This window comes from Etheostoma spectabile, chromosome 5 (genome assembly GCF_008692095.1).
Source record: "Etheostoma spectabile isolate EspeVRDwgs_2016 chromosome 5, UIUC_Espe_1.0, whole genome shotgun sequence".
NCBI classification, from domain to species: Eukaryota; Metazoa; Chordata; class Actinopteri; order Perciformes; family Percidae; genus Etheostoma; species Etheostoma spectabile.
The window spans coordinates 30,766,761-30,792,672 of NC_045737.1; the positions used below are offsets into that span (position 1 = coordinate 30,766,761).

At 40.4% G+C, this 25,912-nt stretch overlaps 1 protein-coding gene across 2 annotated transcripts in view; it reads left to right on the forward strand.

Moving 5' to 3' along the window:
• nsmfb (NMDA receptor synaptonuclear signaling and neuronal migration factor b) overlaps positions 1-24,911 on the forward strand; it is a 41,784-nt gene extending 16,873 nt beyond the window's left edge. Inside the window, exons 4-16 of one of the 2 annotated variants that reach the window (XM_032516236.1) lie at positions 723-795; positions 3,186-3,191; positions 5,733-5,801; positions 10,625-10,677; positions 12,106-12,195; positions 13,241-13,368; positions 13,479-13,562; positions 15,366-15,399; positions 15,775-15,845; positions 17,194-17,273; positions 18,382-18,484; positions 21,740-21,815; positions 23,982-24,911. In XM_032516236.1, the coding sequence (XP_032372127.1) occupies positions 723-795; positions 3,186-3,191; positions 5,733-5,801; positions 10,625-10,677; positions 12,106-12,195; positions 13,241-13,368; positions 13,479-13,562; positions 15,366-15,399; positions 15,775-15,845; positions 17,194-17,273; positions 18,382-18,484; positions 21,740-21,815; positions 23,982-24,079 (965 nt within the window). In that variant the 3' untranslated portion in view covers positions 24,080-24,911. The remainder of the gene's footprint in view (positions 1-722; positions 796-3,185; positions 3,192-5,732; positions 5,802-10,624; positions 10,678-12,105; positions 12,196-13,240; positions 13,369-13,478; positions 13,563-15,365; positions 15,400-15,774; positions 15,846-17,193; positions 17,274-18,381; positions 18,485-21,739; positions 21,816-23,981) is intronic. The other variant, XM_032516237.1, reaches the window with a different exon arrangement.
• Positions 24,912-25,912: the final 1,001 nt, after the last annotated feature.

Genomic DNA, 25,912 nt, shown 5'->3' on the forward strand with positions numbered 1-25,912 from the left:
AGCTCGATTTTGTTTTTTTACTAATCAAATGACCACTAAAAACTGTTGAATGGCCTTTCTATAATTTTTATTTTTATGCTTACATAATGGAATCGGATGGAAGAGGGAGGCGGTTCCAAAGTTTAGGAGCTACAACTACAAAATCATTGTAGCCTAGGGACAGGAAACAGATAAATCCGAGGACCGGAGTAGCCAACAGGTAGAATAGGGCTTAACAACTCTGGTATAGAATCAGGGGCCAGGGCCACGCAAGGCCTTGCATGTAATTAGAATAATTTTGAAGTCAGTTCAGTGTTGGAAACCAATGAAGGGTGGGTGATGTGGGTCCAACGATTTGTTTCTGTGAACAGCCCTGCTGTTGCGTTTTGCACCAGTTGCAGATAGCTGGGTAATGGGTAATGCAATTAAAGATGGATTTACAGCAGTCTAAGGGAGGAAAGATAAAAACAGGTTTTTCACTCATAGTGTATAGTCTAGATACGTCAACAGCTTTATGATAAATGTGTTCACGTACAATGTGTAAAATAGTTGTGAAACACATTTAAGATACCTAAATATACCCCAGTAAAAACGAGTTGTACTTCACGCCGTCACAGTCCCATGTTTCACTTCCCACTCTCTTGTCATCATGCCTTCACTAGCCTCCTCCGCTAATTGTAATGACCGCGTTTCAGCATTTTACGTGCGGATACCTCACTTCGCTTTTGTTTTTCTGTTTGCAGAAGACACTCCTAATAGCTGGTTCCCCAAAGAGAATATGTTCAGCTTTCAGACAGCCACCACCACCATGCAGGCGTGAGTATTACAAAGAAATGCGCCTTCGCTCTCTCTGTACAGCACCGTGTCCGACTGCAGCACCCCCGTGTTGGCAGGGTATGGCCCAGCCTTTTCCTTCCAAGATGTAGTGTTCTACTTTAAAACCATAATGAGCATTCACACATTTCTCACTATATGAAGCCAGTCCACTTCCTGCCTGTTTGTGTGTTACGTTTGTCTCTGCTCTATGGAAGTCATTGGCTGCTGAAATTACTTTAACAAATTGAAATAAAATGTTCAGTTTGATGTGTAATGTATTACAAAGTGAATGAATAAAAATAAATCATGTTGATTTTCATATTAAAAAATGCAAATTTAGTGAAAAGAATTATTCTGTTGACAAATCTGTTATAAATGTAAATTTAAAAAAGAATTGACATGAGTACCAAATCTAAACCTAATACTAGATAGAAACAGATTAGATTATACAGTTTAATTTGTCAATGCATTTCAGCGATATCCTTTCTTATTCTTAAGACAACTGAAAAATCCAACACTAACAAATTAATGTATTCCATTATTATACACACAAGACAAGGCAAAAAGATGATTTGCTAACCCAATAATCTGGGTATATCCAGGTATAATCTTAATCTATGGATTCTACTGAAGGTTTTCAGATGGTGGCATGCATGACATTTCATGGTTTTTCTGCCATGTACTCCAAAAAGCAGATTTAGTAACAAGTACATTTGTAAACTAATAAGGGAAACTCTGGATTGTTCAACCCAGGGTTCAATTTATAAAAAACACAGAGTTCAGGCTTCATCAACTCATGGTTCAGGGTTTATTAGTGTATATCAACGACATTTAAATAAAATGTATTATTATTATTATTATTATTTTGACAATGGGATTGTTCAATTAGCACCCAGGGATTCACCTCCTGCTTTCTTTTTGTTGGCATTCTAAACTCTTGTCCATACGACCAAAAATGTCATTTACTTTTTTTTTAAAGTAAATTCCAGCGCTTGCCTCCCTACGTATGCCTGTTCCACCAATGCAAGTTCCTTTCTGAGACTATTTAACAGAGACACCATGGCTCCATCGGGCGCTTAGCACCTCCCAAGACGATTTTGATTGGTTTTAAAAAATGCCAATAAACCAGAGCACGTTTTTCTCCCATCCCAGAATGCTATCTGTACTAGCCAGTCCTTCCTCCGCATCGCTGTGGAGGAAGGACTGGACATGCGAGACTAAGGGTTCATCAAAGCAGAGCACAGGGTTGGACTTATAGATATATATAGGGTTGTAGATATAATCCATTGCTTCGTTTTGGTTTAAAAGGCAACACCGATACTGACGCCAATGTTTCACCACCTGTATGGGTCTTACATACAAGAACGAATATTTGAATATACAAGTTGGGAATACAAAAATGTGCAACTGCTTAAATGGTATGATAAATATGTAGATAAAGCTATTGTGCAGGTTGAACTTAGTGCAGTATTGGGGTGTCTCAGAATCTTTGACTAGGGAGTCAACATATAACACTTTGTTGTGTGATCCCTTATTCAGCATATTCTTTGGAATTGCTTTATCACAAAATTGTGCCAAATCAAATGCAAGTGTGACCAGGTCTTTTTTCGACATTAATTGCTCCCAATAAACCAGATTTAGAAAACGTGTGTTGGTCATCACACACACACACACACACACACACACACACACACACACACCACACACACACACACACACACACACACACACACACACACACACACACCGCTCCTCGTGACTAGTTAATTATCACCTAACATGCAGATCTTATAATTATGACCGTCAAGCAGACAAAGCTCAGCCACTATAATCTTTTCCGTTGTCTCTCCCACAATCCCCCTTCAACGTCTTCCCTCTCCCGTTTCCATATGTTTCCATCTGTGTCGATATTAGGGTCAGACTAATGTATGGGCCTGGCCCGACACTGGCCTTTAATTAAAAAGACTGGCCTATCAATGTCCTTCACTTCTAATGTAATGGGTTTGTTCCAGTTTAATAAATTACACATTTACTGTAGAATTGATTAGTTTATTTGCCCACTTCTAATGAGACGTTTTGATCAGATCAGGTAGGTATGTGCTTTATCATCATCTGTCATGCACTGTTCCCCCCTTCTCTTCATCACTGATATCCAATGTGTGTGTCCTAATGAGACTGACAGGGATTCTGTCTTTTCTGTCAGGACGTTTTCAATCAAGAGGATTTTCCATCTCATTGTATCCTCAGTGAAAGTGAGACCTGCAACATAAAGCAGTCTCTGATGTGTGATGTGTGTGAGTGGCCCTGTTGCTGACTTCTCTTTCATTTTGTCCTCTCTCCTTCCTCTACTCTTCTCTCTACGTGGCGACCCTTCCAAACTACGCCTGTAGAATATCGTGAGTAACTCATTTAACTGCCCCCACTGTTCCTCCTTACTTTTTCTCACTCTGTCAGTAAGGTAACACGTGTTGAACCCTTTTCCTTGTGTGGCTTTGTGCTATTCAGCCCGCGGTGTCATTCACTGTCTGCTGGACTGGGTGTTTTAAATTATTTATACCTCAATAGTCCAGGGAAGGTACCGTACCATGGGAATGAAATGAGTATCCTACATTCATGAGTGGCACAAAAAAGTTATCAAGTTAAAGTATAGAAGTGTTGGTGTGCCTCGTCTGAAGAATGACAATTGCTTAAGTGAAGTGTCTTTCATATATTACATATATTACTATTTTTATAAATGGACATTTCAGCCTCTCCGGTTTTAAAAAATAACACTGTGCACAGCACGCTGTACACTGTTCATTTAGACGTACCCGTGAATATATCCCAAACCTGTAGGTGGCAGTGTAACGAAAAGCTCAACCCATGTTAGCCAATCAGAATCACTTCCTCTCTCTTCTCTTCCTCACTTCCTCGGCTGCCTAGACCTCCGTTTGTCTCAGTTTACGTGCAAACGAAGATAGTTCCAAAATCTCCACTCTGACCGGAGGTTTTAGAAAGCCTCGTTTTCAGAGGTCAATTCTCCGTTTGCGCGTAAACGAAGGGAAATGTCTCTGTTTGTCAGAACCACCATGTAATAACCAGGGCCGTAATGTCTGCCTAAAGCCGCTAGCTTCTGCAACCATCATGAAAAAAACCACATTGGTCGAAGCAAAGCATTGCTTCCAGCACAATGTGGTTCAGTCTAAAGATAGACACAGAATGAGCTGATTAACAAAATGTATTATACATATATATAATACATTTTGTTAATCAGCTCAAAATAACAGCATTATAAATGACCAGACCATCACAATAGACACAGATTAGCAAAAAATATGTCTGAACAATTAATAATTTCAAAGTTTGAGACGTGTACCTTGGCGGGAAATGTACAGGACTGCTTTATCTAACTATAAATCGAGGACTCTGTGTGGTGTGTGTGTGGTGTGTGTGTGTGTGTGTGTGTGTGTGTGTGTGTGTGTGGTGTGTGTGTGTGTGTGTGTGTGTGTGTGTGTGTGTGTGTGTGTGTGTCTTTATAACTCAAAAGACGTCACACGCCCCATGCTGATCTAACGACGTTCTGCAGCAGAGATTATTTCTGAGAGGTGTTTCTCTCTTGCGACTGCCGCAGAGCCGATGGGGGGGTGTCTTGTCGTGGTCCATGACACCTCCCCCACCAGGAATGGGTGAATGACAGGAAAATTGTACAGCGCCATGTCCATTAAGGTAGATAGGTGCTGCATAAATGCAGTAAATGCACCATTTACCATTGAATGAGTGGTTCTCAAGAAAAGCTTTGCCAACAACACTGGGAACCAAGTGTTTAATAACTGCATTTTGTGTCACGTTTGTAATAGTGGACACACTAAAGCTGTGAAAAAAAATTATAACACTGGGAACCAAGCAAGCTTTCGTTCCAAACAGGCACACGCGTTCCACACCGTACTGCTAAAAAAGAGGAAGAGGGCTCTTAGCTTTTAGAGTTTCTGGTGATGGCAGATGGTGGAAGGAGTGACAGGCTGAAGGAGGAGGCATGTCCAACATGTTCATCTTGTTCAGGGAGAGGGAACAGAGAGCGAGAGAGCTCGGGAGGGAAAACAAATGTACAATAGCAGTGCAGAGGCAGAGCTGTTGGATAATGAGCACTGTACTGACTCCGGTGACTTCAGCCTATTGGTTGTCAGTCAAAACCCGGCTGCAGGACATGACTTCATTTTCTGACATACGTTGTCCCAGATGATTCTCATTGTGTCTGACATCCTGTCGGAGCCATTACTGTCACACCCACGTTGGCCAACTTACACACTGGCAGAATGACAAGTAATGGACACCAAAATATCTCATGGTCAGAAATCATTGTGAAATGAAATAATGACCCTCAATGATGACAGTCGACTTAATAATGTGGTTAACTCACATTGGATAGGCAGGATGAGTTTCCTGGTTACTCCTCAGTGTGTCTTCTTGTAGATCCCTCTCTTGCATGTTGGTCCTTGTGTTATATCCTTGTGTGCGCGTGTGTGTGTTTGTTTACTACTTGAGAATATATCCACAGCTTCTGCCTCTGGTGGATAAAACGTCTGTGTACTGCAAACCCTAACCACTCAGCAAAGCTAACTAAACCCCTCACTAACCCTTATGGACTTTAACCTCCTCCCCTTTATTTTTCCCCAACCACCCAAACTGAAACTTTATATTCATGCCCGAACCCAACTAGACCCAAAGGGCTTAAATCTAATTTCTCTCAACTTTGTGGCATTTAAGTAAGGCCAACAGTAAAAATAAAAGGACAAAAAAAGGAAATGTCGGAGCTAAATCAGACTCGTTCTGTAAAGGTTATGTAACCTCTTGGGTCAGTTTGGGTTCCGACAAAAACTCTTTTGTGTTCGGTCGGGCGCAGCTAAAACGTAACATTTCATTTCTCCAAAAATCCACTTACCGCTTTGACATCCTGGCAGGGCTTTCCGAGGCATTGCTGAGAAAAAGAGGCGGAAAAGAGAGCAGGAGGCAGCCACCATGATGGAGAGGTACCGTGTCCTGGCTGTCCTGTTCTGTCCTGTGTGGTGTTACAGCAAAATACCCCTCTTAACATCTGAAAATGCTTTTTTTTCCTAATACTTGGCTGATGTTTAACCTCATCTCCACATTTGCTGTACGTTTTCCAATGGTGACAGGGTTTTTATTTAGCTCCAGTGCAGAGAGAAGCTTGTGTTGCTTGTAGGATTTTAATTTGAAACATCGCTCAACATCTGACTACTGATAGAATTAGCGCTGTAGAAATGCACATTATGGTATTTCCATGTTTTACCTTAACTTGATAAGAGACCAGCCTTTAGTTTTCTGTGCTGCCTCAGCATTACTTGGTTAACAGCTAATTGAGAATACATGTGGCGCTTACGATACACACACATTGTACGGTACCATGGCCATGAGAAATACTGCTTTCTGACTGCTGGCAGCTGGACTTGAGGAAGGTGAGTACAGTACAGAGAGATCAGGTTAAAGTGAAACGTTTTCCAGGTTGTGTAAAAGGTTCTGAACAAAATGACTCATTTGGAATTTCTATGCTGGTAATCCAACTAGCAAAAAGAAAATAACACTACTACTACTGCCCACGCTATTAAAGTGACTACTTAGACTAAACCATCTCAATCACATCTCATCATCTTCCTCTCTGGATATATGGCTCAGTTGCTGGGTCATGTGATCACAATTGAGCCATCTCCATGACAAGTGAACGCACCCCATCTGCTGATGAAAATGTTAAAATGTAATTAAAAACTTTTTGTTACCACAGAGAATAAAAGTAGTTTCTGTTTCAAAGTATGAGAGCATGATGGAAACCAGTAGGAACCATATGGCTTACATTATCATATCCATTGTACCAGCAATAGATTAATTAACTACTTAATTAATAATAGCTTCTAAAGTTAACAATGGTGACATCACTTCCTGTTGGTCTCCACCGTTACTGCCATCCCACCTTTAGTGTATTGGTGTGTGACGCCTCCTGATAGCCAACAATGGGTCACAGAAACATTTTATAACTAACACCACTGCCCTCAGAGGCAAGAGAAACTTAATTTAGGTCATTCATTAAAAGTAATAAAAGGTATGTCATGCCTTGTCAATCCAATCACTGAAAACACAACTCACTAATCGAGATCATCTCACTCCATTTATGCTAACAGTTTGGTACACTAACTCTTGACACAAACACGCACAAATATAACTCATTGATGTACATTAATCTTTGTCTATAGAGCCTATTGATAGCCTGTTCCTCAGCAGACATTTTGGGGAACAGTTAGCATGCTTTTATACAATAGGGCCCTCAACTTCTGTTATAGGGCCAATCCGTGTGTGTGTGTGTGTGTGTGTGTGTGTGTGTGGTGTGTGTGTGTGTGTGTGTGTGTGTGTGTGTATGCGTGTGTACAGGGCTGCATGTGTTTTTATTAGAAAGGTATTGAATTATACACGTTTGAATAAGCAATACATTTTTTTTCCAAAGCATTTGGAAAGGTCCTAGACATATTGAAAGGGTTTTGGTGAGACAATTGCACACACACAAGTATTCATGCGCACACACTGACATGAATTTGGCTGGGTAGTGTTGATGCACGGGTGTTGGCTGTTGTCACTCAGTATGAAAATGCAACACTGGCTGACTCATGGATCCCCCTCGCCTCTGAGTCATCCCTCTATTTTAGACTCTGCTTCAACGCTGACATGCCTCAAACTGCACTCTGGATATGAAATAGCTTGAGATTAGAAAAAAATAAATGCAGGTGGGAGGCTTTGCATTTCACTGTGACACAGATGAACCTTGCTGCTGTTAGGTTGGTGTTACACTAACACAGTATATCAGGTTGATATTATTGAGACAAAGGCCTTTAGTTTGACAGTGATGCTCTTTGGTGTTATGTAATGTCCCAAACAACAGTGACTGTGGGAAAAGCCAGCTATAACTGACGACAGGTGGGTCACATTCAAAATAATGAGCTGTGGGGTTGTGGACCAGCCATGTCAGTTGTCACGGACCTCATCATTACATCACCACAGAGCTCCATTATCCTTTAAACTCAGCTCGGTACTACTATGGTCCAATATCATCTTAAAAAAAAACAGAAAAAAATGTCTGTTCATTAACTACCAGTAATCCATTGAAGAGGGCAAAATGAAGCAAGACTAAAATATGTTTTAAATGTTGTACTATTTCAGATGCTGTAAAACAAGAACTGAAACAATTCTCTACTTTCAACACTGTCACCGTTTGACTAATTCAAAGATCCAGGATATCCCACACAGCGGGGCACTGTCATTACCAGATGCTTCAACTAAAAGAGCAGCAACTTTTAGTTTAATTTTTAAACATCAGTTTAAGAACAGGTCTTGGTCTTGGTGTGTGACTCGTGATATTTGCTGACAGTTACCTGACTACGTGGCAGGACCCCCGGGGCTTCACCTCTCATGACCTGAGATGATGCTCATCAACAAATACAGATGCAGATCTGTGTGCCGTCTTGTTTCAGTAGCTTTATCTTGTATGTGATTGTTAAAATCTCTTGAAGATAGCCAGAGATAGCGAGCCACTTGGGATTGGTTAGCATGTAGTGTAACTATTCATGTTGCAGTTGACAGGTCATGACTCAAGTCGGTTCATGTAGCCAGTAATTATCAGAGTACGGCTTTGACTGCTCTACTCCTCACGGATGACTGAGCTTCTCGCTCTATCTCTAAGGGAGACGCCAGCCCCCCTCATGAGGAAACCCATTTCCAGCCTTCATGACCATAGGTGAATGTTGGAAGGAACAAACATTGAAAGGTAGAAAGATTTTCCTGAGTGAGTGTAATTTCCGCCCCAGCTGCTCCGATTCTCCAGCCAATCTCCCGCTTCATCATCCCCCCCCACTTGCGAACAAGCCCCCAAGGTACTTGAACTCCTTCCCTTGGGGTAAGGACTTGTTTCCTACTTGGAGTAGGCACTCCATTGGTTTCCTGTTGAAGCATGTCTCGGGTTTAGAGGTGCAGAAGGTCCCGGACCAATGATGCCATCAGGACCACATAATCTGCAAAAAGCAGGGATGAGATCCCCAGCCCACTGAATCACCACTACTCCTGAATATCCCGTCCAGGAACATCAGGACTGGTGCCAAAGGGAGCCCTGGCGGTGGCCAACCCCAACTGGAATAAATCTGACTTACTGCTGAGAACTCAGACGCAGCTCTCGCTTTGGATATTCAGGGATAGATAGAACTTCCCTGTCTGGTAAACCCCGTGCCACCAGTTTGTAAGGCAGACCCTCCATTACAAATTTGTAGACTCTAAGTCCAAGCTGCAATGACCCCTGATGACATCACTGGGCTGAAGGTCCTTTCAGATGTTCCCACAGGCTCAATAGTGCTCCCAATTTTGAGTAAAGTGTCCTTTTTGTAATCAAATCTTCATTGTACCATTGCCATTTTGCAATACTGTACTTTCAGTAAGCTCTCGGTTTCATACCATAACTCCACTTAACGAGGAGAAGACGACTTAAGATAGAAATTTATTTTTTGTTGTGCAGCAGTAACAATATAAATGATGGTGCAAGTACAAAACTACCAATAAAAAGAAATGCGGTTTACGTGTCGATATGTATGAGAAGTGGCAGATAGCTATTCAGGGATAAGTCGCCACAATAAAGTGAGAGTGAAGCCCTCTTACACTCCACTGAACCATCTGAGTCCGACGAGCAGACGAATGATAAAAAGCTGTGCTTAGACCGCACATTGTTCCATTGAGGGCTGTCTCCTGTTTCTCTTTTCTTTTCTCTCTGTCCCACTCTTTTTCTCCAGCGGTATGAATGAATTATGCAACGCCTACTAAAACCCAGGCGTTATTTGTGTACAGGGACATTCCCCTGTGTGTAAGTAATGCCAGGCGGGCGGCAAATGAAGGGAGGAAGATCCTGAACTAAAAGACAAGAATTCAGTCTGAGATTCCCGGTAATGAGGCCACCTCTCTTCCATAGTTCTACAAAATGAGTCAAAGACAGAGTTCTTCTTTTGCAAGGCTTTTTCACAAAAGTTTGTGACATGTCTTATTAACTTCATACACTCCTAATGTAAAGTACGACACTGGCCCCGTGCAAATATTTCTGTGTCCTCTTTGAATGCTAACATGGCAGCACACAGTATGTATAGTAAGACATTATTAAAAAGCTGCACTAAGTTATAATTGGAATGAGTTAAGGTATGGAGTTATTAATCTAACCCATATGAAATAACAATGTTCTTCCTGCCGCCCCAAAAAACAGATTTTAAACCCGTTTCCCAAGTTTTCTGTCGAGGTAGCTGAAATGTTTGTCTTTACTTGTTTTGTACGACACAAGTAAAAAATGAACGTGGTATCATATATTTTTCCTTCTATTAATTTCTGTAGAAAACTACTAACTAACTTAAATCCATGTAGACAAATATAACTCATTTTTTTTAACTTTAATTTTGGTTCACAATATGCTAATTAAGTAAGGATGTACTGTATGTCATTTCCAGCTAACATTGTTTTAGGAAATAGAGTTGTCCAGATGATTAGGTATTGGAGAATAAATATGCTTTTAAATATATGAATGGCACAAACTGAGACTTTGGTTCTCTTTAGCATAATGTATGCTAACACATTAGCATGTGCACAAGACTGATACCTGCTGGAGGCTCAGATCTGATTTAGGGACCAATCTTCTTTTCACAGCTCTGGCTCAACTTTTGACTTATCTACTCATCTTTGTCTGTAGGTTGGACACATTCTGTCATTCTCGGGCTCTGTTCCTTTTCTAAATGTCTCTTTCTCCTTTTCTTCCCTAAAATGGTAGAAATTTCCGCACACACCTTAGGGTTGTGGGCAGCCGCAGGATGAAAGTCCAGAGTAAGTCTTTCACAGGCTCTGCAGCATGCATGTAAGCATGCTAATGTCAGTACGTTGTCATGCATCCATGCCACAGTCTGTGACATAACATGGGAATTGATGTTCATCAGAATTTGTTTGTGCTTTATCCATGGAGCAACCATACTGTGCATGGTTATTGGAATATGGTGTTAGATTGTGTTCATGAATCTGGCATGCCATCAAAATCTTCCATTTGCTGTCAGCCTACTGCACTGCTGTGTGTCTGTTACTGGGACTGTGCACTCTCTCAAACTGGCTTCAGCATATTATCATATTCGAATTATGTATTGAAAACTATGAAGGCCAATTGCATCTAACAGTGCAAAAGGGAGTGCTGGAAAACTAAGCACTTTACACATTAGTTTCTTTGCTGTATCTCTAACACCTTTAATGTAAATCTGACAGTCCCTTCCTATGCTAAACAAAGATTTTGTCTTATTTGGGTGATGTGCAGAATATGTATAATATAACAAACAAATAACTTATGACTCTTAGGAAAGGATCCAGTAAGAAAATGTGGTAGTTTCCCTAGTCAAAACCCAGTAAGTCTAACTAGTTCTCTTCTAAGGGAACATTAATTAAGTCTAGCCCTTGAATAGGGCTTGTTGACATTAATGATCTTGCTATATGTATGTCATACCATCATTAATAAATGCAAAATTATTTTATTAACACATTTTATTTTGATTCCTTCAAAAATGTTTTGTCAAAATAAATTGTCTACTATATGTTTACCCAAGTAGTTTGAAAAAAAAAAAAACACTCAAATTGCTACATTATGCAAATGTATTATATGGTAAAATAATAATAATACGAAGAAGAGTGTAAGAAAAGTTTTAAGAATAGAAACAACTGAACAAATGTAAGTTGAACGGAGTCCCTTCCGACTCAAACTAAACCATTTTATTTTTTACATGTACAATGTTCCTTAAAGCCTTGACTGTGACTCCTTAAATATGTATTTAACTTCCAAAAACACTTTATCTGTCACATCTGGGCTTTTACTCTATGTGTTAATATATTCATTCAGTGTTATTACAGAGTGGTTCTTTTTTTTCCAATTGACACGTAATCAAATATTTTTGCGCACACATGATGTTGTGATGTCACGATGCACTGACACACCCAGCAGCGTTGTCATTTTAACACAATAATCTTTCACTAAAAATCTAAAAGCTATTATTGAATTACCACCCAGTTGTAAACATAAAGCACCAAGGCTAGTTAGCCAACAGGGACTGTTCTTCACACACACTGGGTCAAAGCAGGCAGAACCGGCTAAACCCTTGGTTTCTGGGGTTGCTAAATCATTGGGAGTGTGTGTGTGTGTGTGTGTGTGTGTGTTGTGTGCGTGTGCGTAAAAGAGAGAGAGAAAGTGACTTTTTCCCCCCCCTCTAACTCTATCAGCCTTTACCGACCGCCGGGCCAAGAGTTTCAGCCGCTCGTGGAGTGACCCGACCCCTGTCAAGCCTGACTCACTGCATGACTCCAGAGACAGTGAGTCGATCACCGACACACACTAACGACACCATACTTTACAGTACAACATATTTAATTCAATAGTCTAGTTCACAAGCAGGCTTTTATACAGATACAAACACATAAGAACATGTCTTTAGATGTATTTTTCTCATTACACACGTAACCCACTCAGAATTGCACAAAGAAACACATGCATATCCTTTTGGATGTAGGAGAAAACACACACACGCGCACACACACACACACACACACACACACACACACACACACACACACACACACACACACCACACACACACACACACACACACACACAGTCGTGTCTGCCTATCTTTGTGGGGACCAGTCATTGACATAATGCATTCCCTAGCCCCTTACCCTAACCTTAACCATCAAACCTAAATGCCTAACCCTCACCCTCACCATAACCTAACTCTAACCCTACTCCTAAAACCAAGTCTTAGTCCTCAAAAAGCCCTTTAACGGTATGGGGACCAGCATTTTGGTCCCCACAAAGCACTCAGGTCCCCATAAGTATACTGTTTTCACAATTTTTGGTCCCCACAAATGTAGCTATACCTAGACCACACACACACACACACACACACACACACACACACACACACCACACACACACACACACACAGATTGTACACTTGTGCCCAGAGAGCTACATAATACACTGTCTTATTGTAGTTTTTTGACTGCCATTGTGAGTCTACAGTGTATCTGAATATCTCCAGCCCTGTCCTGTGTGTCTTACACGGCTGCTGCCATCCCTCCACTCAGCCTTCCTCATGTTTCAATCTGTTGTCCATCTGCCTGTTGCTTTGTGTTGTCGCTGTCCGTGTCTGGCCGGGTGCGTCAGGAGAGTGTTATTGTGTTGTTTTCGCTGGTCTGCTGTCTCGTTTTAACTCCTCTGTCAGTTCCTCCCCTCTGTGCTGGAAAGATGAAATAACAGGTGCAACACTTTTAAATGGAGCACCCCCTCTCTAATCCTGTTTGCTTGCTATCCTTTCATCTCACCCTTTGTTCTTGTGTGTGTGTGCGTGTGTGTCAGGTGGCGAGCTTCAGTCCTCCTCAGGGACACTAGATGAAGGGCTGGACGAGGACGCCGACTGGGAGGAGGAGAGGGAGATGGAGAGAGTGGCCTGTGAAGGAGAGGACTTCATCCCACCTAAAATCATGGTGAGAATCTTGGCAATCAACTTACAATTTTAGTTTGAATTTCAACAAAATATATCCGTCATGCAGCCAGGGGTAGTCACGTTTCTCTGCATGATTCTTCTTTTCCACAGCTGATATCCTCCAAGGTCCCAAAGGCTGAATATGTTCCTAACATCATTCGTAGGGACGATCCCTCCATCATCCCCATTCTTTATGTGAGTAACCGCCATCAGCTACACACCACCACTATTTAGCTTTAAATGATGTGGATACCTCGGTATTGACTCATTTTCACCATCAATTAAGGCGAAACAGATGTCACTAAATAGCTTGGCTGAAATTAATAACATTTCAAGAACAGTTATTTTTTTCCTATTTGGCAATTATATGCAGAGAGCAGCTACAGCGTAGGAAGTGAAGGATTAATTCAGTCAAGTGAAGAAAAGCTCTTGAAATGATGTTTCTCCTACAGACTTAGATAAAGATGTAAATGTAAAGAAAATATCATGCTGCTATTTCTCTGCAGGAAAAAGAAGAAAGCACTAGACATTAGTAGTGCAAAATTCTTACAAGAATTAACCAAATTCTACTCACAATGAACAAACTCACATGAATCCAACAATATACAATATGCAATACAATATAAACAAATGGCCGTTAGAGAGCAGTTGTTCACAACCTTTCTTGCCATGCTAAAGATGGCAATGTTGTCTCGTGAACTTTCCGTTGATTGGTCTATCCCTTTTTGTCCAGACGGAAATGTCTTAGCAACAATTTAATAGATTTCCATCAAATTTGGTACCGATATTCATGGTCCCCTTGTCCTCAGGCATCTGACTGTGGGGGATCCTATACACTGGAAAAAAGCATCAGTGACCATCGGTTTGTGGACTGCCATTCTGAAACCATGAGTTTGCATTTTGGTCATTAATATTTTGGTATTATGGAAGCAGTACAGCCCATACATGGACAAGAGGGTGGACCGTCGTCTCAATGGTTTCAATGGATAAGCATTGCCATGCCTCTGTCCTGACTGACAGGTCCAATAGCATACCCTGCTTTATTCTCAATTTAAAAAATAAAATGGGACCATCATCTACAAAATAAACATCATGCTGTATAGAAGAAGACTTTAACCCTTGTGTTGTCTTCGGGGTAAAATTTGACCCGTTTTCCATGTTTTTTTCAACCATAATGCCCAAAAATAACATGGATACATTGGTCAATTTAATGATTGCTTTCATTGAATTTGGGCTGTTTTATTCAGTTTCATAGCATTTGATTTTTTTTTTAAAGGTTTCAAAACAGAATCCTGACTATACGTTGTTTGAGCTTAACCATCAGGCAAAATAATTCATAATTTCGGCAGTTTTTTTTTTTTTTTTAAACAAAAAAAATGGCATAATGTCATATAAATTAAATGGAAACACAAGTTTGACAAAAAGTGTCAAAAGCGTAGAAAAAAATGCCCAAATTTTGACCCGGAAGGACGACAAGGTCATGGTCGACGGGAAGACAACACAAGGGTTAAACTAGCGATTGAGACCATGAACTAATTACGATAATGTTTACTGAGGTAATAAATCAGGAGAGAAGTAGGCTAATTTTCCCATAGACTTCAATAGAAACTGACTTCTTTTTGGAGCCAGAGGAGTCGCCCCCTGCTGGTAGTTACTTCACGTTTGAGGCACATTTTTATTATTAAAGACTAGGTATTTCATGGATCCAGGATACTATGCATCCCCCCCCTCCCATCATCACATACCCTTTACCATATCAAGAGATAGGCATGGTGTTATTTCCGTTAGCTTAATAGCTGGTTTGATTTGCATTGAGAGATGATCTCATGGAAATTTCCCCATGCCTATCTCTATGTATGGTAATATATACACATTAATATATCGAACTTTGACTCTGTTACATTGATGGTGTAGAAAATCCTTACATATCTGTTCTGTTCAGTACTGTTTAATGAAATAATAACGCTAATCTTCTAACTTTAAATCTTCCATTTGAAGGATCATGAACATGCCACGTTTGATGACATCCTCGGTGAGTGTTATGTGTGGGTTTTCAAACGTTCTCGAGTAGAAAAGTCACTCTCCCAGTGTAAATGTGGCAAAGGAGAGGATAAGTTTGAGCTTGCTGGAGAGCAGATATGACTCATTGTTTTGTACTGTGTGTGTGTGTGTGTGTGTGTGTGTGTGTGTGTGTGGTGTGTGTGTGGTGTGTGTGTGGTATGTATTGTGTGTGTGTGTCGAGGTACCGCCAATTAATGTTTAACACCATTATGTCTAATTGAGAAAAGTGACACCTCTTTTTCTGTGTGTGTGTGTGTGTGTGTGTGTGTGTGTGTGTGTGGTGTGTGTGTGTGTGTGTGTGTGTGTGTGTGTGTGTGTGTGTGTGTGTGTGTGGTCCTTGACCCAGGGGAGATAGAGAGGAAGCTGATTGGCTACAGGAAAGGCTGTAAGATCTGGAACATGCTCATTTTCTGCCAGGTGAGTGACAGGAGACACAGGGACACATTGGGACGTTAGTGTTGGCTTGCTAACAGTTTTGGCTTGAAGAATGAACTGATATCAGCTGCTAATAATATCAATTTGTTTTTCGCCACTAAAAAAAAACATTTTTTAAAGTTTCATGTTATATTTTGGGACAAATATTTGCTTTCGGGAGTTTAAATTTAAAAATCCATTAGTTTGAGCCTTTAAAGCATCACTGGGCCACCTGCACTTCTATACCGCTGTGGTAAATATGGACAGCTGGACGCGTGCAGTTGTCAGTTGTTATGACACAGCCAACACATCAAGCAACTGCAATAACATGAATTATAGCAAGCCAGCTAATATTACCTACTAGTCCAACAGCTCGCCGTCTGTCTGGGGCTTTTTGTCCATCAGAGAACTCTGTCAATCAACAAGAGTGGAGGTGGAGCAGCTTTCACCCACATGAAACACATGGAACACACCTGGTTGAGATATCTATATATCTATAACTATCTCTATATATACACACACACTACCGGTCAAAAGTTTGGGGTCACTTAGAAATTTCCATTGCACTCCATTATAGACAGAATCCCAGCTGAGATCAGTTGCCTTGTTTTTTTAACCAGGGCAGCAGTTTTTAGATTACATTATGTGCTTACAAAATTGCATGAGGGTTGTCCAATGTTTTCTTAGTTAGTTTTTTTAAATGATATCAGATTAGTAAACAGAATGTGCCTTTGGAACATTGGATGAACGGTTGCTGATAATGGGCAATGTAGATATTACATTAAAGATCACCCACCCACTCAGATCAGCTGCTATCCTGTCTATAATGGAGTGAAATGGAAATTTGTAAGTGAACCCAAACTTTTGACCGGTAGTGTGTGTGTATATACACACACATATACACATATATATAATATACATATATATACATATATAACATATATATATATACACATATATATACATATTATACACAATATATACATATATATATACATATATACATACTATATAACATACATATATATATATATACATACATATATATATATATATATACACATATACACATATATACATATATACATACACACACATATTATATATATACATATATACACATATATATATATACACACACACACCACACACACACATATATATATACACACACACAATATTATATATATATACATACACACATATATACACCACACACACACACACACACACACACATATATATATACATACATAGAATGTGAGAGAGAGAGACGAGAGAGAGAGAGAGAGAGAGAGAGGAGAGAGAGAGAGAGAGAGAGAGCGTGAGTAACAGCTACCCCCTTCCCCAGGGAGGCCCAGGCCATCTGTACCTGCTGAAGAATAAAGTGGCCACCTTTGCAAAAGTGGAGAAGGAAGAAGACATGATCCAGTAGGTGGACATCTATCACCCATCATCATGATAGAGGGCGAAGAGCAATATTATCCTGTTTAAGCAGGTTGCGTTAGTCATTATCTTCATTATTATTGATTTTAGTGTGTGCTTACATTTTTTTCTGGACCTCCAGTGACTTTTAGATACGTAAAGTGGCTTGAGAAAGTTTACACGCCCAGGCTAAAGTTGATTAAAAAGAGGAATACAAAAACATCTTTTCATAATTGATCTTAATGCCTTAATTCAAAAAAGTTAATAAATGCAAATAAATAAATGTTTTTACAGGGGGCATATACACAGCCCTTTGTTAAATTTCCATAGAGGCAGGCAGATTTTTATTTTTAAAGGCCAGTTATTTCATGGATCAGGATACTATGCATCTTGATAAAATTCATCACATACCCTTCACCATACCTAGAGATTGGCCTGGTGTTATTTCAGCTTAATAGCTGGATTGTTTTGCACTGAGAGGTGATCTTATGGAAAGTTCTCCCTGCCTATCTAGGTATAGTGAAGGGTATGTGATATGATGTGGGGGGGAGGGGGACTATTTTAATTCCAAAGGCCAGGGGAACTTTATCGGGATGCATAGTATCCTGGATCCATGAAATAACTGGCTTTTAATAATAAAACTTTGTCTGCTTCTATAGGAATATGGCATAGAGGTGTGTATACTTATGCCCCTTGTATTTTAAGGAATAACATTTATTTATTTACTTACAATACATTATTCATTCACAAAGCAAATTGGTGTCCTTAAAAGGTTGGATTTTCCGAATTATTTTGAATTAAGGCATTAAGATCCATTTCCAAAACATGGGTTTTTATTCCTCTTTTTAATCACCTTTGACATGGGTGTGTAAACCTTCTCAAGCCACTGTATACATTCCTGTCAACCAGGCTTCATTAGAAACCATTAGAAAAAATAAGATATACGGCTCCTTTTTTCACCTGTTTACGTTTGAATGAGTGCAGCTTGTATAAAGCATGTGATGGAAATTTCTAAATAAAAAGTGCATCCACATTGTTTTCAGAATTGTGACCATTATGCGGTTTGGACTCTATCCTCTCAGCCGTGTCTTGTTGCTTGCGTTAACTTCTGCAGGTTCTGGCGCCGGCTCAGCAGGCTGATGAGTAAACTCAACCCCAAGCCCAACCTCATCCACATCATGGGCTGCTACGTGCTGGGCAGCGCTAACGGAGAAAAGGTACTTCGCTTTGGTGTCATGACAAGCAACAAGTACAAATACAACTGCACTAGTTAGGCCTACATGCAGCATGCTCACTCATAATCTCATATATATATATATATATATCCATATATATATATAATATATATATATATATATATATCACACACACACACACACACACACACACACACACAAACACACACACACACACACACACACACACACACACACAGTCTCTCTAATGAGACACCAGAGCATTTTAGCATATGCACAATTATAAAGGAGGGAGCAGTTTTTATACAAGGAGTGATTATTTTTAGAAGTAATAGGGACGAGTGTATGAATTATCTTCAGCTCTGATCCCGCTGTCATGCACAGGCAGGGCGGACACACACAGCACTTTGGAAAGACACAGAAACACTCCTGACACCCCTTTAATTAAGTTAAACCCACTCAAGCCTGCTGCAGTTACACGTTCGCACATTTACACACACACACACACACACACACACACACACACACCACACACACACACACACACACACACACACACACACACACACACACACACACACACACGCGCACAGGAACATGCCCACACACTAAAATATTGATGCTGTACGACTGCTTCTTAAGATGGCTTACTGCTGTTCTTTTGTTCTGAGAAAATACACTAGAGCTTCTTCACTTCACGAAAACCTCTGAAATCTGAAGTGAATTATAGTCCTGTATTAATATTTCAGGGATACTGTGGTTAAAAGGCCATTAGATGCATACTGTATGTTTGTGTTCCTCTTGACCTCGGGCTTGAAATGTTGTGTTTAATGCAGTCTGAAGCTGTGAGGGCGGACAGACACTTAGAGAGAAAAACCACCAGAGGATGATATCTGAGGGTCTGATGAGCCTGATAATGATGTTATATAATTTATTTGTCAAAAGCTAGGCTTAACCCTCCTGTTGTCCTCGGGGTCAAATTTGATGGTTCAATACGACGCTCCTCACAAGCTAGATAACTGATCAGTTCACTGTTTTCATTGAATTTGGGTCTTTTTTTATAATTGCATAGCGTTTTAAGAAAAAAAAAAGTGACAGAAACATAGGGAAAAAACAACACAAACGTCCCAAAAACAAGTCAAAGACATTGTAAAAAGTGTTAAAGAAGTTAGTTAGAAAACGTCAAGAAGTGTCAACAAATGTCGGAGAAAGCTTCAAAAACTTCCACACAACAACAAAAATGTCCCAAAAAATTGAGAAAGAACTTTGGGAAAAGTGACACAAGTGTCTTAAGGAGGTTTTAACTTAAATGTTGGTGTGCACATTACACAGTCCTCCTCTTTGTCTCATCTTAAAACTCTTTTCTTTGGCTTTTAACACCAGGTAGAGTATTGATATTTTGAAAAGGGGTCAAATTGGAGGGATAATACATGCCCGTCGGACAGCAAAGAACGGTTTATGTTTAATCTGTCTAATATTGGGCTAGTTATACTTTACAATAACTTATCATTTATCTTTCTTAAATAATTCAGCAGATAAAGAGCTTTAAAAACATTTAAATCGCAATAGTGGCAATTAGGAATCTTTTCAAAAATTGTAATTCATATTTATAATAAATGGATAGAAGTGCTTTTGAAAACAGAGTAAAATAAAGGTCTGTCTGTAAGAACCAGCCTTGTTTTAATATAGCTGGTACCCTCTGCAGCTGAACCAAGGCCACTGTGTGAGAATGGTATTAAATGCTGCGTGTAGCACATTTCCAACAGCCTGTCGCGTGATGTAGATGTCCCTCAGGGACTGGACGGGGACGGGGACGGCTGCGTCCTGTTTGCACACCTGCAGGCTCGGCTGGAGAGCCGCCATTAATAGACAGAGTGAGCCAGCTTCAGATGCTCGCTCCACTTCACCATGCATCACTCCCTGACACTCCACCAGCCTGCCTCCACTGCATAGAGATACATATAGAAATTTAACATGTGCCACAGAATATCAATATGTCTGCAGTTTCAACCTGATTATAAGTGGACTGGTCATTCTTCCTGTCGTGATGTGGTGCTGCGTTACAGCTGTACTAGGGAGGGTGACCCACGTGCACAGGAACCACATTATGGATTTTCTGAGTTTTGGGAATCCGAGCATTTTGACAGATCAAGTTTTTATTTGTTCAGACCAATTTCAAGCTAACCAGACCCTGGCTGGAAAAACAACCATTTTCCATTTCTGAGCCATGCTAGCTGTTTTCCCCCATTTCCAGTCTTTATGCTAAGCTAACCAGCTGTTGGCTATACTGTACTTTCATATTCAGCATTCAGAGAGGAAAGTAATATCATCTCACTCTTGGCAAGAAAATGATTAAAGGATATTTCCCAAAATGGGAAAGTGGTAGTACATAATCTCATGAAGATGTGGAGAGTCATCGGGTCTGATATACTTCCAGATAAAGCACATGCTGATGGAAGGATACAGTTGGTTTTTTTTGCTATGTAACACTTTTGAAAAGAAGAAAAATCCAATAAAAGTGCTCGGTGCACAGTGAGGCTGGTTATTTGGGATCTCAGACACATGCTGGGTGCCATTTCCACATTTCATGCAGGCAGACTGACCCACAGACAGGCAGACAGACAGACAGGCCTCATATGACCTCATAAGGAGCAAGATTCCAGATCGGCCCATCTGAGCTTTCATTTTCTCAAAGGCAGAGCAGGATACCCAGGGCTCGGTTTACACCTGTCACTATTTCTAGCCAACGGAGGGCCATAGGCAGGCTGGGGGAACGCATATTAATGTAATTTAAAACTCATGAAGTGAAATGTTTATGCCATGGGACATGTAAGCCATAAGTGACCTCAGCAGCTGCTTAATCCAGAGAATTCCAGCCAATGGCATTAACTCCTTTATTAAGAAGCCAAATGTATCTATGGACTTTTAAAGGCAGTTCCAGGGAGATAAGGTGTTCCTCCATCAGCTCCTTCCTCTGACAGGCCCTTACCCCACTGTAGATCCATTCTGACAGATGTGCATCTATACAGACAGAAAATATTACCAAAAGTTCACTTATTGTCAGCTATTGCTCAGTTGGTGGCACAGGGACCTTTCACAGAGACTCAGCTGCCGTGTTGCATGGACCGAATCAAAGTGCTTCAGTGCTCTCTGCATGCACTCAGATTTCTGCACCATCACCACTTGGTTGGTTTGTTTCCATGTCAGAATGCCTGATAGCATTTGGAATGAAGTATTCCTCTCTGTAACTCTTCCTCTCTGCCTCTTGCCCTACAGCTGATTCAGACTCTGAAGAAGCTGATGAGACCCTCCTCGGTCGAATTCAAGTCCCCTCTAGAGCTGTCTGCAGAGGGTGAGACACTATACACACACATGCTTTCTTTACACATGTTTATTGCATGCACCACAACATGCACCCTAGGGCAGTAACGACGCACCAAGCCCATGATTTGGTTCATATCACGATTTTTGACCTACAATTCGATACAAACCTTCAGAAAAAATGACATTTTTATTAAATACCATTTGGAAAAGCCTGTATAAACTGAACACCAAAGAATATTAACTATGGAAATCCTTAACAAATTTATAAACACTGGCGCACACCAGCCACTACCTTCTGTTACTGATCGCTAGCGTTTAACTCAGGCTAATTAATTAGCTAGTAAGGTGTAATGTTTGGCAGCCAGCCTTCCAAAAGACAGACCAGGAAACAGAGTCTCAGTTCACCGTCCAGAGGCTCTGATTCACTTTCTGCACCCCGTGTCTGCAGACAGCTGGAGGCTTGTACCAGCGTTTACGTTCCGTGCATTGTCAGACACATGCAGCCACTTTCCTGAAACCGCTTTCTGGACTGACCCAAGTCCACAGCGGCCCTCGGCGTGCATGTCCGAGCCCGTCTGCAGCGCCTCCACCTGCAGGTTGTCAGCTGTGTGTCTGCCTGGTTTACTCTCTGACGGCTGATTTAACTCGCCGGTCTTCATCCATGTAGTTTCATGTGTCACGTAGCTCTCCACAAGCAGAAAAAAAGCATATAATACACACATACACAAAAAGCAGTGTCGGTATTGATTGTGGCTATGGGTCTAACTTGTACACTCGCTGAATGCTGATTTGGACATTAATATTAATCACGGTAATAAAGGAAGCATGTTAGGGAACATACAAGACAGGTGGGAACTCTGAGCTCTCAACGCATCACCTATGACTCGTGTTCCCGACATCATGCAATGCTAATTATTTTATCATTATTCCCCTCTGACATCTCTCCATTAGTGCATGTATAGGTACTGAGCATGTGTGTGTAATTCAGGCCTGTGTGTAATGTGTGTAATAACAACAGAGTATAATATGTAATTTCCCCTTGCGGGACTAATAAAGTATGCATTATTATTATTATTAGTAGTATATCCGTCATTTAAAACAGGTCGTCTCATTAAGATCTCTGTACACAATAAATATATTGAATGTAAGCACAGACAGATGCATAGATAATTCCAACCCAGTCTCACATAATTTAATCTATTATGATTTGTGTACACCGACACCGTTTTTCTGTTTTTTTTTCGTGATGGTCAGCACGTTTTTTAAATTATAATAATAATCAATAGGAATGCATCTTTCATGTTCACAGCAGGATTCTTCCTGCCAGTCAGGCTGCAGCAGAGAAGCTGTACACATATACAAATGTGCGTTGCAATTATTGGCATTTTTAGCCCAATAACAGCTGTATAATCAACATTTATTCACCAGATCTTTTCATGATGTACAGTATATTTACATCTCTTAAGGTGAGTATTTTGGTCTCATTGTCATTGAAGCTGGATTGCTTTGTTATGATATTTCTAAAACTATAACGCTACATCTATTAACATTTATCTAGATGTTATCATGGTTCATTTCTTTATTTTAATTGTATTATTTCGGCCTTATAAGCGGTGTAATATTACAGTGTGCACAAAACACTGAGCTAGACGCATTCAAGGCCCATTTCCCACAATGCAATGCGGCCATTCATATCAGAGAATCGGACAGTGATCAGTAGGTTTTTAATGACAGCACCGCTTTAATTTACATATGAGGGATTTGGTCTCCAGCACCTGAGGGACAACCTGCTCAGTTTTTCCAGTAAGTCATGTGCACCATGATAACATGTTCCCAACCCGCAGGGATTCAGGAAGTGACGTAGTAGTTACGGCCCAGTGGGCTTGTGGGTAGGCCGTGTCAAGAGCTAGACGTTCTTGTCAAAATATGGTGACTTCTGGCTTCAAAAAACCAAGATGGCGGCATCCAAAATGTTAACTCGAGGCTTCAAACAGTCCAAAAACTAATCGGACGCCACTGCTGCTACTTCCATTCTTTAAATACAGTATATGGTTCAAGCCAATATTCTCAATGTACATTTAGCCATCATTTTCATACAATTTATTTTATTCTTGTCTCTAACACACACATCTAAAAGGCACTTGTACATTTCCATGAATGATCCCGTCTTCTCTGCGTCTTCCTCTGGCTGCAGGCAAAGACATGATCGAGACGTACTTTGACTTCCGTCTGTTCCGCCTGTGGAAAAGCCGCCAGCACTCCAAGCTGCTGGACTACGACGACCTCTTGTGACCTGATGCACGTTGTGTCGGCTCGTCGGCCGGTTATCTCACGCCTGGGCCTCCTGTACGATGACGGGGGCCTCTGTTCAAAGGGCCCCGAGAGGCCCCTAGACGGGCTCCGTGGCAGAGCTGGAGCAGCGGGGCAGTTGGGTCTTTTGTTCCCCTACGAAGCGATAGGGTGGCCCTGTAGATTCAACCAGCGGTCTGCTTCTTCTCCCTTATCCATTTTCACTTTCTGCCTATCTCTCCGAGAAAAGAGAAAGAGAGGGACAAGAAAAAGAAGCGAGGGACTCATCATTCTAGCCTAGATGTGTCAGAAGACCCTCGTTCAGAGAGGATGTGATATCAAAGCGTGACAGCTAAGAAAAAAAAGGAACTCATTCTTTCTCGTTTTTTTTGCCTTTCGCCAACCTATCTGCTGTTTTAAGATAGAGGCTGAGAGGAAGGGAGGATGTTCTTTGTCAGGTGAGGAAATTAGAGCTTATATGTAAATAACACTGGAGCCTTAGAGAATAGATTTCCAGCATCTATCTATCTCTATCCATGCTCATTTGTGAAAACCTAGACTTTTAAAGTAGTCCTATTCAAATTGAGAGTTGTCTATTAAAACACTTTTTTTTTAAATCTTCAAATATATGTATTAGTATTTCGTATGGACTGTTGTATTAACTCAGGTTATAGATCTTGTTTAATACTAAGAATTGTATGCAACATGCTGTAGATCAGAATCCAAGGCCTTCACAGTCCACACTACGTCGTCCTCAGTGACTGTCGGGGGATGTCATATTTTACCGTGTGTGTGTGAAGAGCGGAGGTTTTCTATATTTTCTTAGTCTTTCAAGTCAACTGTAGCCGAACAGACTGATGGATCCATCCATGTTTCAGAACATTTCAGCGTTACATTTGACCCCTGCGGAGCCAACACTAGCTGTTGTTCCTTTTCATTGTGTGTGTGTGTGTGTGTGTGAGTGTGTGTGCATAGTGTACTTGCAGTTTGTCACTCTGTTGCAGGTGGAGACTATGACAGCAGACTCTCTACACCATGATGTAGACATAAATACATACTATATATATATATATATATATATACATACTATATATATATATATATATATATATATATATATACATATATACATACATACATACATACATACACATACACTTATAGCATACATGCAAAATATTGCATTTATTTTAACACTAGATTAACTCAAGTTTTTCTTTGAGTAAATTAGAATTTATTATTATTAATATTATTATTATTTACTGAACTTGAATCACTTAAAGTAGCAATGGAGAGGGTGTTCTTGTTTTTCTTCTCTGCCGAGTTTTAATATAGTGCTTTTTATTTTATTATTTCAGTGAATATGACATTATGATGGTCCATGTAATTTTTCTTATATCCGTTTTAAACATCAGGATACGTTCACTAGAGTTGAAATTATTATCGTTAGAAGGAATATATAACTGGACTTTTAATCCCCTCAAATTTCAAAAGCACTGGATCATCATCATCATCATCATCATCATCATCATCATCATCATCATCATCATCATCATCATCTACATTTCCCACAATGCAACTGGGCAAGGTCTTTTCATCACCCTCCCTGCCCATGTCTGTCAAACTCTGAACCCCGAAGTGTTGCAAAGGCAGAGACGCCTGATGACATCATCAGGGTATTTCCTGGATCTCCATGCGGACTGAACACACACTGGCCCCATCTTTCCATTTTTTTTTACTGAACCCCATTGTACTGTAAAGATCAACAATATGTACACTCATTATAAAGTATATTTACACTAAATACGGTAAATACGAAACTGCTGCATAAAGTTA